The sequence below is a fragment of the Xiphias gladius genome, chromosome 5 (genome assembly GCF_016859285.1).
Source record: "Xiphias gladius isolate SHS-SW01 ecotype Sanya breed wild chromosome 5, ASM1685928v1, whole genome shotgun sequence".
NCBI lineage: Eukaryota > Metazoa > Chordata > Actinopteri > Istiophoriformes > Xiphiidae > Xiphias > Xiphias gladius.
Window position 1 is genome coordinate 7,290,981 of NC_053404.1, and position 14,631 is coordinate 7,305,611.

A 14,631-nucleotide genomic window follows, 5' to 3' on the forward strand; every position below is an offset into this window, starting at 1 on the left:
TCCACAGTAAAAGGTATTTTGTCGAGCACAAAGCTTTGACTTGATCTGAAAAGAGAAAAAAAAAAAACATAATTCAAGTTTAACTTTGAATTGTGATTATTTTATGAACATGGGAACCATATGACATGGGGAGGCAATCAAAGTTGGGAATGCCAAGAGAAAGCTACTGTACATAATGACACCATACTAAATGCTGCACAACATTTGTAGTTTTTTCATTAATGTAAATCTATTTGATAATTTTCTATCTAACATCCATTATTAATTCTTTAAAACAATTTCAGAATGCATTACACAACAGTGCAACAGAAAAAATTGAACATTAGGCCACATTTGTTTCAAAGCAGCCACAACAATTATACACAACACTGTACTCTGGAGTGAAAACTGTGAAAAAGACAAATCAGAGACACATACAGAGAAAGAGAAGCAGATAAAAGAGTTTCAGGTTATCATAAAAATCAAAAAAATGCAGTGTATTGAGAATACATCTACTCTTAAAACTGTTTTAAACTTTAGACACATCCCACATGTGGATCTATGTTCTAATAAAGTACGACTACCATGTCAGTGCATCTTAATCAAACATACTCACAACAACAAGACTAAGAGTCTGCTGCCACGCTAGCAGCTCTGCAAGGCTGTGCTTAATGCTATCATCAGCATGCTAACATGCTCACATTGACAATGTTAACATGCTGATGTTTAGCAGGTATATTGTTTACCATGGTCACCATCTTACACTTTACATGTTAGTATGCTGACATTAGCTGATTAAGACTAAACACAAACTACAGCTGAGGCTGATGTGAATGCCATTTGTTTTGTAGGTATTTGGTCATAAACCAAAGTATTGGAGTCAGATTTTGACACCGTGATGGCATGAGATTAAAAGTTAAGGGATCACCAAAGTGATAACAATACATCATGAGAGGGATGTCTTCATAAAATTTTCTGACAATCTATCCAGTAGTTGTAAAGATATTTCAATCTCGACCAGAGGGGTGGACTGACTGACTGACTACCAAACCAGCATTGCCATCCCTGGAGCCATGTCACTAGTGTGGCTAAAAAAATGTCACTCTTATTAATGAGCTACTGCATCTGGTTGCACTGAATTAAGCTCTGTGTCATCAGGGCCTGGCTGACATGATGACCACTAATGGAACATAAAGTAACTTATTTCCTCTTTGGTTATTTTCATTCAGGGAAACTTGAAAACCCCTCTGAAACCCCTCTGGTGCACAAGCAATAGAAAAACTCCCACCTTTAGCAAGTTCATCAACAACAATTACATCACAAAAAAAAAAAAATCAAAAAAAAAAAAAATCATAATATCAAACAGACATCAATTCATTTTGATATGTCTATGAAGACTGTCAGTCATCTATGTCAGTAGGAAATGTAGAAGTCAACAAGTCTTCCAAATTAAACTACAAATTCTCTCCACAATGACACATAGAGGCAATTTCTGATCTGCTGTCCATATCGGCAGGACAACATCATTTGCCTGTGCCTTCCAGAACTGTTACCATTAACTGGAGCAAAAATTAGTCAGTTTTATGATCTTACATTGCCATGGTTAAGGTCTGGTTAGGTTTACACACAAAAACAACTTGGTTATGTTTAGGTAACGATCATGGTTTATGTTAAAATTACTACTTTATTTAGGTTAGAAGACCTTTGTTGCTATGATTACAATAATAACTACGTGGTTGAGGTTATGGAATAATCATGTTCATGCTTAAAAGAAACCAATGTTGACTCTTGGCTGGTAACAGGAAACAAACAGCAGTCTCCCGTGTTAAAGTCTGATGTTTTGTTGACCCATCCATCCAACCCAACCCCCTCCCTCTGAGGACCTTGTTGCTCTAGTAAAACATCAGTCTGCTTTCTCCTTTGTTCCTAACGGAACTGTGTACGATAGAGGGCTTTGTTAATTGAATGTAAAGATATGTGGTTTTTAGACATTTGCTGAAACAACTGATGCTGCTGTGTTGCTTGGGACGACAGTCTCCTAGAACTGTAGACTTCTTGAAGATGACTTTGCCAAAATTAAATGCCTGGTACTCACTGTCAGTCATTCAGAGCTGAAGAACCTTTTCGGATAAAAGGCAAAACATCTTTACGAGTCCTAAAGGTCCTGATGCATTTGTATTACCACTGCTAGAGACAAATTTTGATAACTGATTATTCATTTATTATCAAAATGTGTATAAATCAAACTAAAATAAGAGTCTTATCCCTTTACAAACACTGCGCTAAATATACAGTACGTTACTCACAACTAAACCAGTGAACACAAGTTCAAACTACCTTTTTTTAAATACTGTATGCTCCTGGTTTTTATAATGCCTGAGAATAGGGAGCACTGCAGCACCCTCAGCATGCCCACTTGCCACACCCATAATGGAAAACTGCTTTTAAAATCAGTCTTTACCAGTTTAAAATAAATAGTGTTGTTTAATTATGAGGTGCATATAGGCATGCTGCCCTAACTGCAAAAGTTCACCACAGGTTGAACTGGTCCATTACAGCAAGGCCTATAACACATGCTCTACATGTGTTAAAATATACTGACATTCGTCCCGACAGAAACAGAGAAGGGGGAAGGGATCTTATGAAGTTGCAATAATCCACTTCCAACAAATTACTCACAATTATGAAAAGGAAATGCAAACACACAAATATTTCAGTTTTAATTTACTATACAATTTATCATCATTGAAAAAAAATATCTGGAGACTATTGATTTGTGGAAAAACCTTTTACTTTGCTTGCTACATGACATCATGTGCCCCTTAACACCAACCACCACAGCACTCCATCTCTTTATGAACCAAACTGAGCTTATCTGACATGACGTAATGGTTTGTTTGGAGACAACAACACTATGAGACAGAATTAATTGCTCCCAGCACTTTAGATCATCCTTCTGTTTTGACACTCGGGTTTACTGCAGGGATGACTTCAGCTGTATTTTGTATTGATCATTGTCAGAAACTGTCTGCAAATTGTTGTGCAATGTGAATTCTCATTGGTATTTAGAGTGATTCTTTGTGTCAAGCCTGTCAAGGGTGGAGGTTCAACAGCATATTATCAAATTAATTCAAATCCTGTATGGACCTTGAATCCTTTTGAATCGCATATCTGATCTGGTTTAAATCTGCAAGTACATTATGTTATAAATCAATACTCAAAGGTCTGTAATCATCTTTTGGCTGAGAAGAGAGAAATAGTTGAGCGTCAGTCTGATTAATGTTCACAACCTGAAGCTCTGACCTGAAAATGAGATGAGAAGCAGAATATATTAAATTTTGTTTGTACATATGTATATGACACATTAAATATTACCTGATGAATGAATGTTTAACTGGGAGATTCCGTTGAAAGAATATGACAACACAATGAGCTGATGGTTTCTCACAGTCCACTCCTGGCTGTAGAGTGTGGCGCTAAAGTGAAGTTTCTTTCCCTCACAAACAATCTTTGACAGAGTACAGACACCAGCTTACAGATAGTATATTACCATTACAAGAGGCAAAAGTTTAATTTTAGCCGCTAATTAGCTACAGCTAACATACTGTATTTTGCTGCCTGCAACGTTGATCAATTTAACCAACAAAAGTAACTGTCCAAAAAATGTAAAGCCTGCTAACTACCTAAATACAGTATTTTAAGAATTGATCTTATGTTTAAAAAAAAAAAAAATTAAATTTGTAATTTGAGTACAAAAAAAACCCGAAATATATTGAAAGCAAAACCAAAAGATTCATCTTAGAAAAAAAATGAATAAATAAAAGGAGAGATGTTGCGATCACACCAGCTTCGACACCCATCAACTTGTTGACGCTCTGACTCATGAGTACTCAGTAGTCATTACTATGTTATTAGATGGGTACTCAGTACTCATGGGGTCAACAACACCTATCTTCAAACTCGGCTTTCATGTTGATGTCAAATACACACCTGTAAAGTTTTATGACTGTATCTTGCATGGTTGTCAATGAGATAGCATTTACAAAATCTGTCCACAGACAGACAGACAGACATAGAAACAGCTGCCAAAGTACTCAAAATTGCCTCAGTAGTAGTTCACACTACAGTAGGTGTCTCCAGGACCACATTTGGACATGATAACAAACACACATACACACACACAGTGGGAAAGTGTACTTTTGGACCCCACTGTGTGTGTGTATATACTTATACATACGAATGTGTTAGATAGGACTGCATTCCTATCTGCCATGCAAAAACTTGAATGTTTTTTGCCTGGCATGTTACCATTCAAGGTGCTTTCAGACAATAAGCAGTTGCTGCCAGCGCAATTTTTTCCTGACACAAATATGATGGCAGCGGGTTAAACTTTTATCAACTTGATGCAACGCCATGGCAACCACAGAAACCACATTAAGGAAATGATTCAGGAACTCATTTTGATGGTATCTGATTTTCCTGAATTATACACCTCTTTGCCAGCAGTGAATGAATTTCTCTGAGTGACATGAAAGTTTTACTTTGGTCATGTCCTACCAATGCAAACTGCTGCTGCGTTATAGTAATGGATTAGAAGTCAAATTAGTGGATAAAACTAAGTAAATCATTGCAGTAGCTCTTTTTTGCCCTTTGTTTCCACCGTCCCATCTCAACTGAGTTACTTCAGCGGAGGCAGAACATTAAGACGCCACAGGCTGTATGGCTATTCCACAACGGCCTATTTCCCAAAGAGCCCTGTGCCTCCCATTTTGTGTGATGGATGCTTTCAGACATCTTTCCCTCCTCCCCTTACTGTTTCTTGCCACACAGATGAGGACAGTTGACAGTGTGTGTGTGTGTGTGTGTGTGTGTGTGTGTGTGTGTGTGTGTGTGTGTGTGTGTGTGTGTGTGTGTGTGTGTGTGTGTGTGTGTGTCGGCGTTCGCAGGTGGCCCAATGTGCTGCAAAGCTACCAGCTGGCCTTGCTTTAATTAACAGGGCCCACACAGAGACAAGTGTTAACACAAACATGAGCCAGTCACAGACATGTTTATACACATGATCTCTGGGGCATCATTTTACAAATTTTATTCTTATTTGGGCTATGTAGCACTGAGAGCATGAGGAGGAAGTGAGATGAGTAATGGTGGTTTGGGGTCAGGCATGACAGAGCCCTGCAGGGGATGGGATGCACCATTGCTTGGAGAGAGCAATGACATGCTGTAAATGGATGACAATTCTAACAAGGGGTGGGGAAACAGACTCAAGGTTCAGGATTAAAATCTACTTACCCTATATGGCCCAAAGTGTGTGGACACCCCTGACTACTTAAGGGCATTTTTAGTCTGTGTCTGTGCTTCCTGGTTTGGTCTAGGCCCCTCATTTCCAATGACAGGAAATCTTAAAGCAATAGTATACGAAGTTATTTGAGATAATAGTGTCCTTCAACTTTGTGTCAGCAGTTTGTGTTTGTCCTTTTCCCTGTTTCAACATGACAACTGCACTATGCACAAAGCCAAATCCATTAAGAAATAGTCTTCCCACAGAGAACTAACCTAAACCCCGTCTAACAACTTGGGGATGAAGGGGAACAATGACTGTGAGCCAGAACTTTTTACCAAACATTAATAGTGTATCTCTTATTTCTGAATGGGAGCAAATCCCTGCAGCCAGGTTCTAACATCTGATGGAAAGTCATCGCCAGAAGAGAGGAGGCTGCTATAGCAGCAGCTTATCATATATGGATGGAATGTTCTGGTGTCCACATACTTTGTACAGCCCTCGACATACTTTTGGCCATATCGTGTATCTGAAAGTGAGCAGTTAGTTAAACTGTGACTGTATTATTTTCAATGAATCTTTGTAACTGGTGAAATTACGTGCAGATACAAAGTGCATTTTCTGAGTGCATTTGCAAAAGGTTCAACTTGAACTTCAACTAAAATTTAATATGTTATTTCAAACCTTTGACCATGCAAACCATAATGCCATGTTAAGAGTGTTGACCTTTGACAATATCTTATTAGTTGTTTCGCACCGTATCATTTTATATAATCCTGTTCTGCCAAATGAGCAACAATGTCTTCTGTGAGGACTTGCTAATTAATTTTGCTGTGCCACTTTTTGTTGTAAGTGGACACCACAATTGCTGTTGGGCAGCCAAAATTCATATGTTGTATGTTGATCCAGAGATGGGAGTAAGCGAAGGAGAAGTTATGTTTATGATTTTGCAACTCCTTCCTGTTGCCAACAGAATCAATATAGTTTATACATTATTTGGTGCCCATTTGCATTCAACATAGGACACTAGGATTAACAACGAAGATCTGAAAAACAAAAAAGGGCCGCTATCTTTACTGTAACCCATGAATTATAAATAACGACACCAAAAAAAAAACTACAGCAGCATGACAATGACCCTAAACATACAGCCAGGGTCATAAAGTACTAGAGTATATTCACTTACGAGAAGAATTAGGAGTCCTGCAACAGATGGTATAGGCCCCACAGAGCCCTGATCTCAACATCATTGAGTCAGTTTCAGATTACATGATAAGATAGAAGCCATTTAGACAGCTTAAATCCACAGAAGTACTGTGGCAAGTTCTCCAAGATGCTTGGAACAACCTTCTTGCTAAATACCTTGAAATACTGCACACAAGTGTACCTAGGAGAATTGATTCCTGTTTTTAAGGCAATGGCTGGTCACATTGGGTGAGTGAGTGCATATGTTCCTATCTGTCAGAGGAGCTCAGTGTTGTGCATGTGATAAACATTCTCCTGTCACTTTGCTAGCACTAAATGGAGAGACTTTTCATTTGCTCCAGATCCTCCCAAAAGAAAAAAGAAATCCTCCAACGTAAATCAGATTAAACTTCCCTTCTAATCTCCATCAGTGGAAATCTCAACCCCAAACTCTCTCTCCTATCAGTCAAGGGCAAAAACAACACAGCCGAGTGCTGCTGATACTCTTATCTCTCATCTAGCTCTGTATACCCCAAATTTTTAGGGGATTATGTTTTACTTGTAAACTTCCCTGTGCTGGAGTTAATAAATCACTCTGTTGCTGTCTATACTCTAAACTGATGGATGTAATACAAAAGCAATTCAACTAATACTAATATTCAGTTTCATGTGGTAGTTCATTCCTGAAAGAAATTATTCTGTGAACAAGATGTGATTTGTTTTATGTTTCCTGTTGAACATACAAAATATTGTACACATATGTAATACAAAACGTAAGCACCATTTGCACTCCCCAGAGGCTACATTACAATACCCATGGGCTAACCGTAACGACTCTGTACTAATGTTGTACTGGGCTGTTTCTTGCTGTTTTCAGGTTAGTGCTAAATTCAGTCTGTCATTGGTTCAGACAATGTCCTTCAGTTTAGTACTTTATTAAACTATGCTTATAATAGTACTGTATAAAGTCAGCCACTCAGCAACCTCCTAGCTGCAACAGTATTATTGTTTCTGTGGTACTGATACAGTCAGTAACATTGATAATTCAGAACAGTGAATCAAGAGGATGCAGGTTAGAGATTTGTTCAAACATGTACTGAACAATTTTGTAATTTAGCCACTTAGTTTAGAACATACCTAGACTAAGTGACTGATCAACATGACCAAGACTGTCATGGTACAGTCTCGGCCATTTTGATCAGGGTTAAACTTTTATGGAATCATCCTCCAAGGACCTTGATTATTAAGGACAAATTTTAATCTGGACGGTTGTTGTCAAGATTGTCCTGGACTAGTGTGTTGGATGGATACACCAAGTGACTAACCAGCCATGTCGTCCTTACTGGGGCAAATGTGACAAATTGGAAGATTATTAACAACACAGAAAAAAATAAATAAAAATACAGCTTTAGGTGCAAGTATCTTAACAAACAAGTCTTCCAAACTGAATGACAAAAATATCTTGTTTGTAACTTGCCTTCTAAAATGCACCAGCAGGGCGACATACAGTAATTTGGCAGTATTTATTCATATTTGCCTTTTGCGTTTAGACATGGTCAGATGACACATTGTTCCAACTAATTTGTTTCAATCATGCTGAACCTTTAAAATTACTTGGATAGGATTCAGGAAAGATCAAGATAGTGGTTAAAAGACACCAACCGTCAATCAGTGTTGACTACTGGAGACAGAATGTGAACAGTGGTATTTGATGTCAAAGTGATATGCTTTGTGTTAACCCAACCATCCACTCTGACCTCATCCCTCTGAGGTTTTATGCTGCTATAAGTTCATACTTGTGTCTTTGCTCCTGACAGACCACTGTCATCATTGGCATGAAAGACCACAAGAGGTTGCTTACCAGAAAAACATTTGAACCACTGACTAATTATGTTGTTTATTGGCGAGGACAGTCTCCATCCTTGCCCCATCAATTACTGGGACAGGACATCAGTTCTGTGTTATGTGCTCACATCTGTGTTTGTGAGTGCTTATGTGAGAGAACGAGAGACTTTAGCTGCCAAAAAAGAAAAAACAGCATCTGGTCAAGGACACTACCATATGCACCATATACTGCATGTGACACATTTCATTGCATGTACTGTAATCTTGTGTAATGTATTTAAATACATGAGCATGTCAACACATATGCTTGTTCTTCCACCTCCAACTGAGCAACAAACACTTGCTAATTTTCCACTGGGAACATGCAGTGCTATATTCGACCCTCCTCCCACTCTACTGTACATCTTCAACCCTCCTCATCCTCCTCTCTGAAATGTACACATTTCATCCTTTACAAGTTAAAAACTACAGCTTAACACACACACGCAAACACACACACATACAAACACACAGCCTGACAGACAAAGCCACAATGACAACAACTGGGGGTCATGAGAGAGCTAATGTAATGCCATTTCAATGAGGCAGATCCGGGCTAAATGCCACAGTGTTATGAGCTACTATGTCTCCCCTCCACTGATTTTGCTGCTGCCAGCTTTGCATTTCACAGCTGTACAAAGTCCTGAGCTGATAGCCAGTTTCTCTTCTAGGATTCCTGGTCCTTCATAAGAAATGCTGCAGTGAAAACAGCCCCAGGTCAATAACAGAAAAATAGGCTGACAGGTAGGGCCGGTGAGTGGAAAGCATGCATATGAATTATGAGATTCAAATATACATAAACATTAATATACATAAACAAGCAAGCTACAAACAAGCAAAGAAACACTATAATCATACAACACTACCAGGACTGGTAGCTGGGGTCCATGAGCAAAAACTGCTGGTGTGTCTATTGACCTAAATGGGGCTTGGTATCAAATCTCATCAATTATTCAAGTTATTTTAAGCCAAAAAAGTCAAATATTTACTGTCTCCAGTTTCTCAAATGTAATAATTTGCTCTTTTATATCTTTCTATTTTACATATTTGAAATTTAATATCTTTGAGTTTTGGATTGTTGGTCAAACAAAATAATAAATAAGATGATATCATCCATGGCCTCTGGAAACTCAACATGAGCATTTATCATGGTTTTAATTATAGACAGTAGTCAATAATCAGTCAGCCCCCCTGCAAAAAAAAATGTTTATATTTCTCAAAGTAAGGTATTGAAAAATGGGTTTTCTGGTAGCGTAGGGGTTTCAGACACTGACAATGTAATCACAATATTGCTGGTTAGACTCTTGCATGTCATTCCCTCCTGTCATCTCTGTGAGGTCACTTTTAAACAAACAAGCAAAAATGGCTGAAAATATAGTTTAAATATCAAACTAGCAAACACAAAAAAATAATAAAACACTCTAATTTCCAAACATTTCAAATGATACCCAGCCCTAGTTCTGAGAGCTGTTGGGGGGTCCGTTGGATTGCTTATATGCTACCTGAAAGCCACCCTGAGTAAAACCTTGGGAAACAAGCATATACATGCACACCATAAGATGATATTTTCTGGCTGTTCTTGCATGACTAGAAAGCCAAGTAGCCAACCCACCCAAACACATCAACACAGCACATACCCTGTAAGCGGGTGTCAGCTGACCGGCTACCATGACACACACATGCATAAACACACACTGCACATCCAATTCAACCTTGAATAACACACTAGCCTCATGGCGTTGTGTCAGTATCCTGGTGTGTATGTGTGGTCACATACAGTGAAGTTTATGCATCCATGTGCATGAAAAAGGAGGCTTTATATTTGCAAGTTGCAAATTACATATTGAAATTTAGTGATTTTGAGGCAGATCTGCACTGACCTGCATTGTGTGTGCAGGGCACTTACCTGTGGTGGAGTGCAGACTCTCCAAGCTCCAATAGCGAGACAGGACCCCCCTTAGAGTGCCGCCTAAGCTACCTCCTCCTCCGCCTCCACCCATACATCCACCCACCCCGAGACCTCCGTCCACCATGCTTTCCACCCCTCCGCCTGTTGGGCTCCCTCCGTCCGAGTCAGACCCCGGCGATAGCCCTGAACTGCCACTGCTTCCACAGCTGCCCCCGGGCAGGGGCACGCCCCCCTCCGAGCCCTGCTGGGTCCGCATCCCAATTTGGGCAGACGACAACAATGGGGGAAATGAAAGTGGACAGTGAAGAAGTAAGTGGAAATAAAGAGGAGGCGGCTGAGCAGGTGGTTTAATTTTCCAGCAGGGATAGAGTGCAGAGAAGGAGGAAGAAGAGGAGGAGGAGGAGGAGGTGGCCTCCTGGCTGATATCCTCTGCACTATTCGTTGAGGTAAGCTTCAGCTGTCAACTTGCTGCTTCCTCCTCCCATGCACAGAACAGTAGAGATGTAGCAGTGCTTCTCTCCTCCCTTCATCTCTCTGCTCTGGATAGCCTCTCATACAGCAGCTGCCTCCTCCCTCTCTGCTCCTGTTTCTCTGGGTCTGTCTACCCATTTGCACAATGCTTCATTTTGTCACATAACTCACACTGTCCGTTTTTCTCTCTCTCTCTCTCTCTCTCTCTCTCTCTCTCTTTCTCTCTCTCTAGGCTGACATCAGTGGGGGTCCTGTAGGGGGATTTCTGCAGCTCGACCATGTTGTGTGCCTGCTAGCGACAGTGTGGACAGCTCACTAATGGTGCAGGATCCATTAAGGTAGAGCCTGAGAAAAACCAGTCCTCCCTCCTCTCTCCGCCCATCCCCCATATCCACCCTCCCAAACACACACACACAAGCGCGCGCAAACACACACACGCACTAACACACACACACACACACACATACACTCCATATTTTATGTTAGTTTTCAAATCATCTATAGTGAGTTACTGTACAGAGCAGATTTAGATTTTCAGATTAAATTTCTGGGCATTTTCAGCCATATTTGTTCTCTCACTGTAATGAGTGAGGTATATTATATGTATTATGTAGATGCAATATACACATACTCTATGATATAGATAATTATGGTTTGACAGACCAGATTTGAAGTCTGCTTTGAAGAGATTTAGAGGTCTGATGCAAATGTTAAAAAAAATAAATAAATTTTAAGTATGAGGGATTCAGTATATAGCCACAGATTTTACTATAACGGTATAGTACAATTTGAATGTTAACAACACCAATTCAAATAAATAAATAAAAAGATTGAATCACAAAAGCAGAGGAGGAGGATGCTGGCTGAAAAATCACAATTTCCCAAAGCCTGAGGTGTCATCTTCAAATTGCTTGTTTTGTCTGAAGATATAAACATACTGTCATAGAGGGCTTGTCAAAATCAGCCAATATTCACATTTGGAAAGCTGGAACCACTACTTACAGTCATTTTTACCTATGCTAATCAATTATCAAATAGTTTTCAAATTTTGCATTTGATTAATGACCTAATCACTGCAATTTCAAAGTTAAGCCAGCTGAGGTCAGCAAAAACAAGATTTCCAGCTGCTCAAAGTTATGCTTTAAAAAAAAAAAATCAGTGCTGAGATCTCTGTCTCTGAGATTTCTGCCACCACCATAATAGAGGTGATGGAATTAAGTTTGTGTTGCTCAGAGCATTTAAACATTATAAAATTCAGAGCAACATCACTTTGTAGAAACAGTGTCTCAGACATGCAATTTTCTCTTTCTACTTGCTTGCAAAAAAATACCTGTCCTCGACAACATGTCAACATGTTCTGAGATGTTCTGTGCTGTCTCCAAATGTCCAAATCTTTTTTTTTTTTTTTTTAAATTTTGGATTAACCATCCATAAATGTATCACTTTAAACAAGACTAAAGTCTAAATCTCCTTACTGGATTTTAAAATAATAACTCAGTCCCTTGTATTCAGGCCCATTTTGACTGTGCTTCCTGCTGTTTAATCACCCTCACAGCGAGCTGGTGCTTGTGTATCAGTTCAGTGTTTTGCTCCATCAGCACACACACACAATACAAGGTGCAGAGGATAAAAATGTCACCATTGGAACAGCAGCAGATAGAGTGTAACCAAAAAAGGCTGATTCTGGCATCAAGACAGAGTTATCTGTGGCACAGTACACACACACACACACACACACACACACACACACACACACACACACACACACACACACACACACACACACACACACAGTAGAAGTCTGCATATTGCCCATTAAGCTCTGTCAGAATTATGTCACATTGAAGGAACAAGCAATGGCTAAATCTAAAGCCATCCACTACACCTGAAGCTAACTGTCTGACTTAACAGCTGACTATCTGACTTTTCATGATCAGGTCACCATTACTAAGGGATTTTAGCCCAATGAAACCACCTTAAAGAAGATATAGCACTACACAGTTTAACTCTGCTTAACTGGGGATCACAATGATAATGCACAGCATTGTGTAAAAGATTAAAGTGGCTTTATTATGTGTGCGCTTGTCCCGTTCTCAGTTAAAGGCAGCCCAGCACAGTGAGGTGGCACTGCACTTGTCTTGTGATTCAGCCTTTCAAAATCCACAATCCAATTCAGTCAAATGAATCTAATTACACTGGGACATCTGCAGCAAGACCACTGACCTCACACTGACCTGCATTCAGCTACAATCAAGGTGTGGACTGTCACTAAATGATGATAATGGTAAGGTTAATGTCACTGCAGCAGTGCAGCTACGTATAAATGTTAACCAGTCTGTTGGCTACTCTGTCAATACTCCTGCACCCCTAGGATATTCAGTACAATCAGTTGCCAGTTTACTAGGTTCGCCAAGCTAAAGCTTTCTAATATTTAGTCGATCTTCACTGATAAAGATTGGGTGGACAAATACTGGAAAAACTTTTTCAGTACAACAAAAGACAATTTAACAATCATACAAACTACAGCCTTCAAAATGACCATCAGGTCTAATGAACACCTCTCTAAAACAGTTTCAACAAAAACTGAACATTTAAACCTTCCGAAAAGTAGAATTTATCCAGGACTGCTGAATTAGAATGCATTAGTTTTAGCTAGGTTGACCTAATAAACTGGCAACTGATTGCAAACATAAGCTTAGTGATGTAATAGCCATGCTACAGTATGAACCTAAGCACTAAACAGCTCCTTCTGAGAGGCGATTATACACATCAACAGCTGCCAAATAACTGTCAGTCATAAAAAGAGAACAAAACACCCTTTACAACACTTTAATTATGATCTTTGTTCAAAATGATATGTTAATGGTTGGGGTATCTTTATGATTACAGTAGTTGTCCTGCTTGACTAGGTATTATGTACCTTTGACATACCACTAGGAAAAGCTACTGTTATGTTGGTTAGCCAGAAAAAGTCGCATTTCAGCAGTGTAGTCATTCTTTTTAGGGTTGGACACAGAAGCCAGTACTGACCAAACTGTATCTATTGCATTGTTTTCTTTTTAATCAAGACAAATAATATGTAAAAGGCCCATCTTAACAATATCAAATTTTCTTGAAAAATCTGCCAGTAGGATGAGATTTCATCCTGTTTGTAATATACATCAAGTTTCAAGAAATGCATTTAATAAAGGGTTATTTTTTTCTTGATTCTTGTGCTGCTTTCTGCTTTTTAAGACCACGATAAAAAAGGGATGGTGGACAACATGAGAGATATATTAGGACAAAATGTTACCAATATGTTCAAATCAGCACCTGTTGGGTCAGGTTCCTTGTCTCGTTACCTTAGGACATTGTTTCATAAGACAAATAATACAGTTGCTGCAGAAAGTATTCAGACCCCTTCACTTTTTGTACACTTTATTTTGTTGTACATTTAGTTCTAAATGGATAAAATTGCCATTTTCTCCCCATCAATCTGAACTCAGTAATCCATAATGAAAACATGTTATTGGAAATTTTTGCAAATTTATTACTAGAATTAATGCTTTGCAGTTATATGCCTCCGCCAACCAGTTGAATTGCAAGAAATACGGTCCCAAGGTATGGCGTTAAATAATGGCCAGAAAAGTGTTTTTGCAGAACATTATGATGCCACAGTGAAGTTGATCTTTGACATTTTGAATATAAAATGTCATCACTTCATCATTTTATCCTGACATTTTTGTGAAATTTTGTTATAATTAGTTTATGAATTCCTAAGTTATGGTCAAAATCATGTTTTGTGAGGTTATAGTAACCTTGACCTTTGTCCTCCTAATTCTAATCAGTTCATCCTTGAATCCAAATGGACGTTTGTGCCACATGTAATGAAATTCCCTTAAGGCGTTCCTGATATATCACATTCACAAGAATGGGTAAGACGTGA

General features: G+C 39.0%; 1 protein-coding gene across 1 annotated transcript in view; it reads right to left on the bottom strand.

The window, feature by feature from the left end:
• Positions 1-3,224: 3,224 nt before the first annotated feature.
• The window catches only part of LOC120790182, an 86,642-nt gene continuing 75,235 nt past the window's right edge, over positions 3,225-14,631 (bottom strand). Inside the window, exon 7 of the mRNA XM_040127531.1 lies at positions 3,225-3,282. Within this exon, the coding sequence (XP_039983465.1) occupies positions 3,263-3,282 (20 nt within the window). The 3' untranslated portion in view covers positions 3,225-3,262. The remainder of the gene's footprint in view (positions 3,283-14,631) is intronic.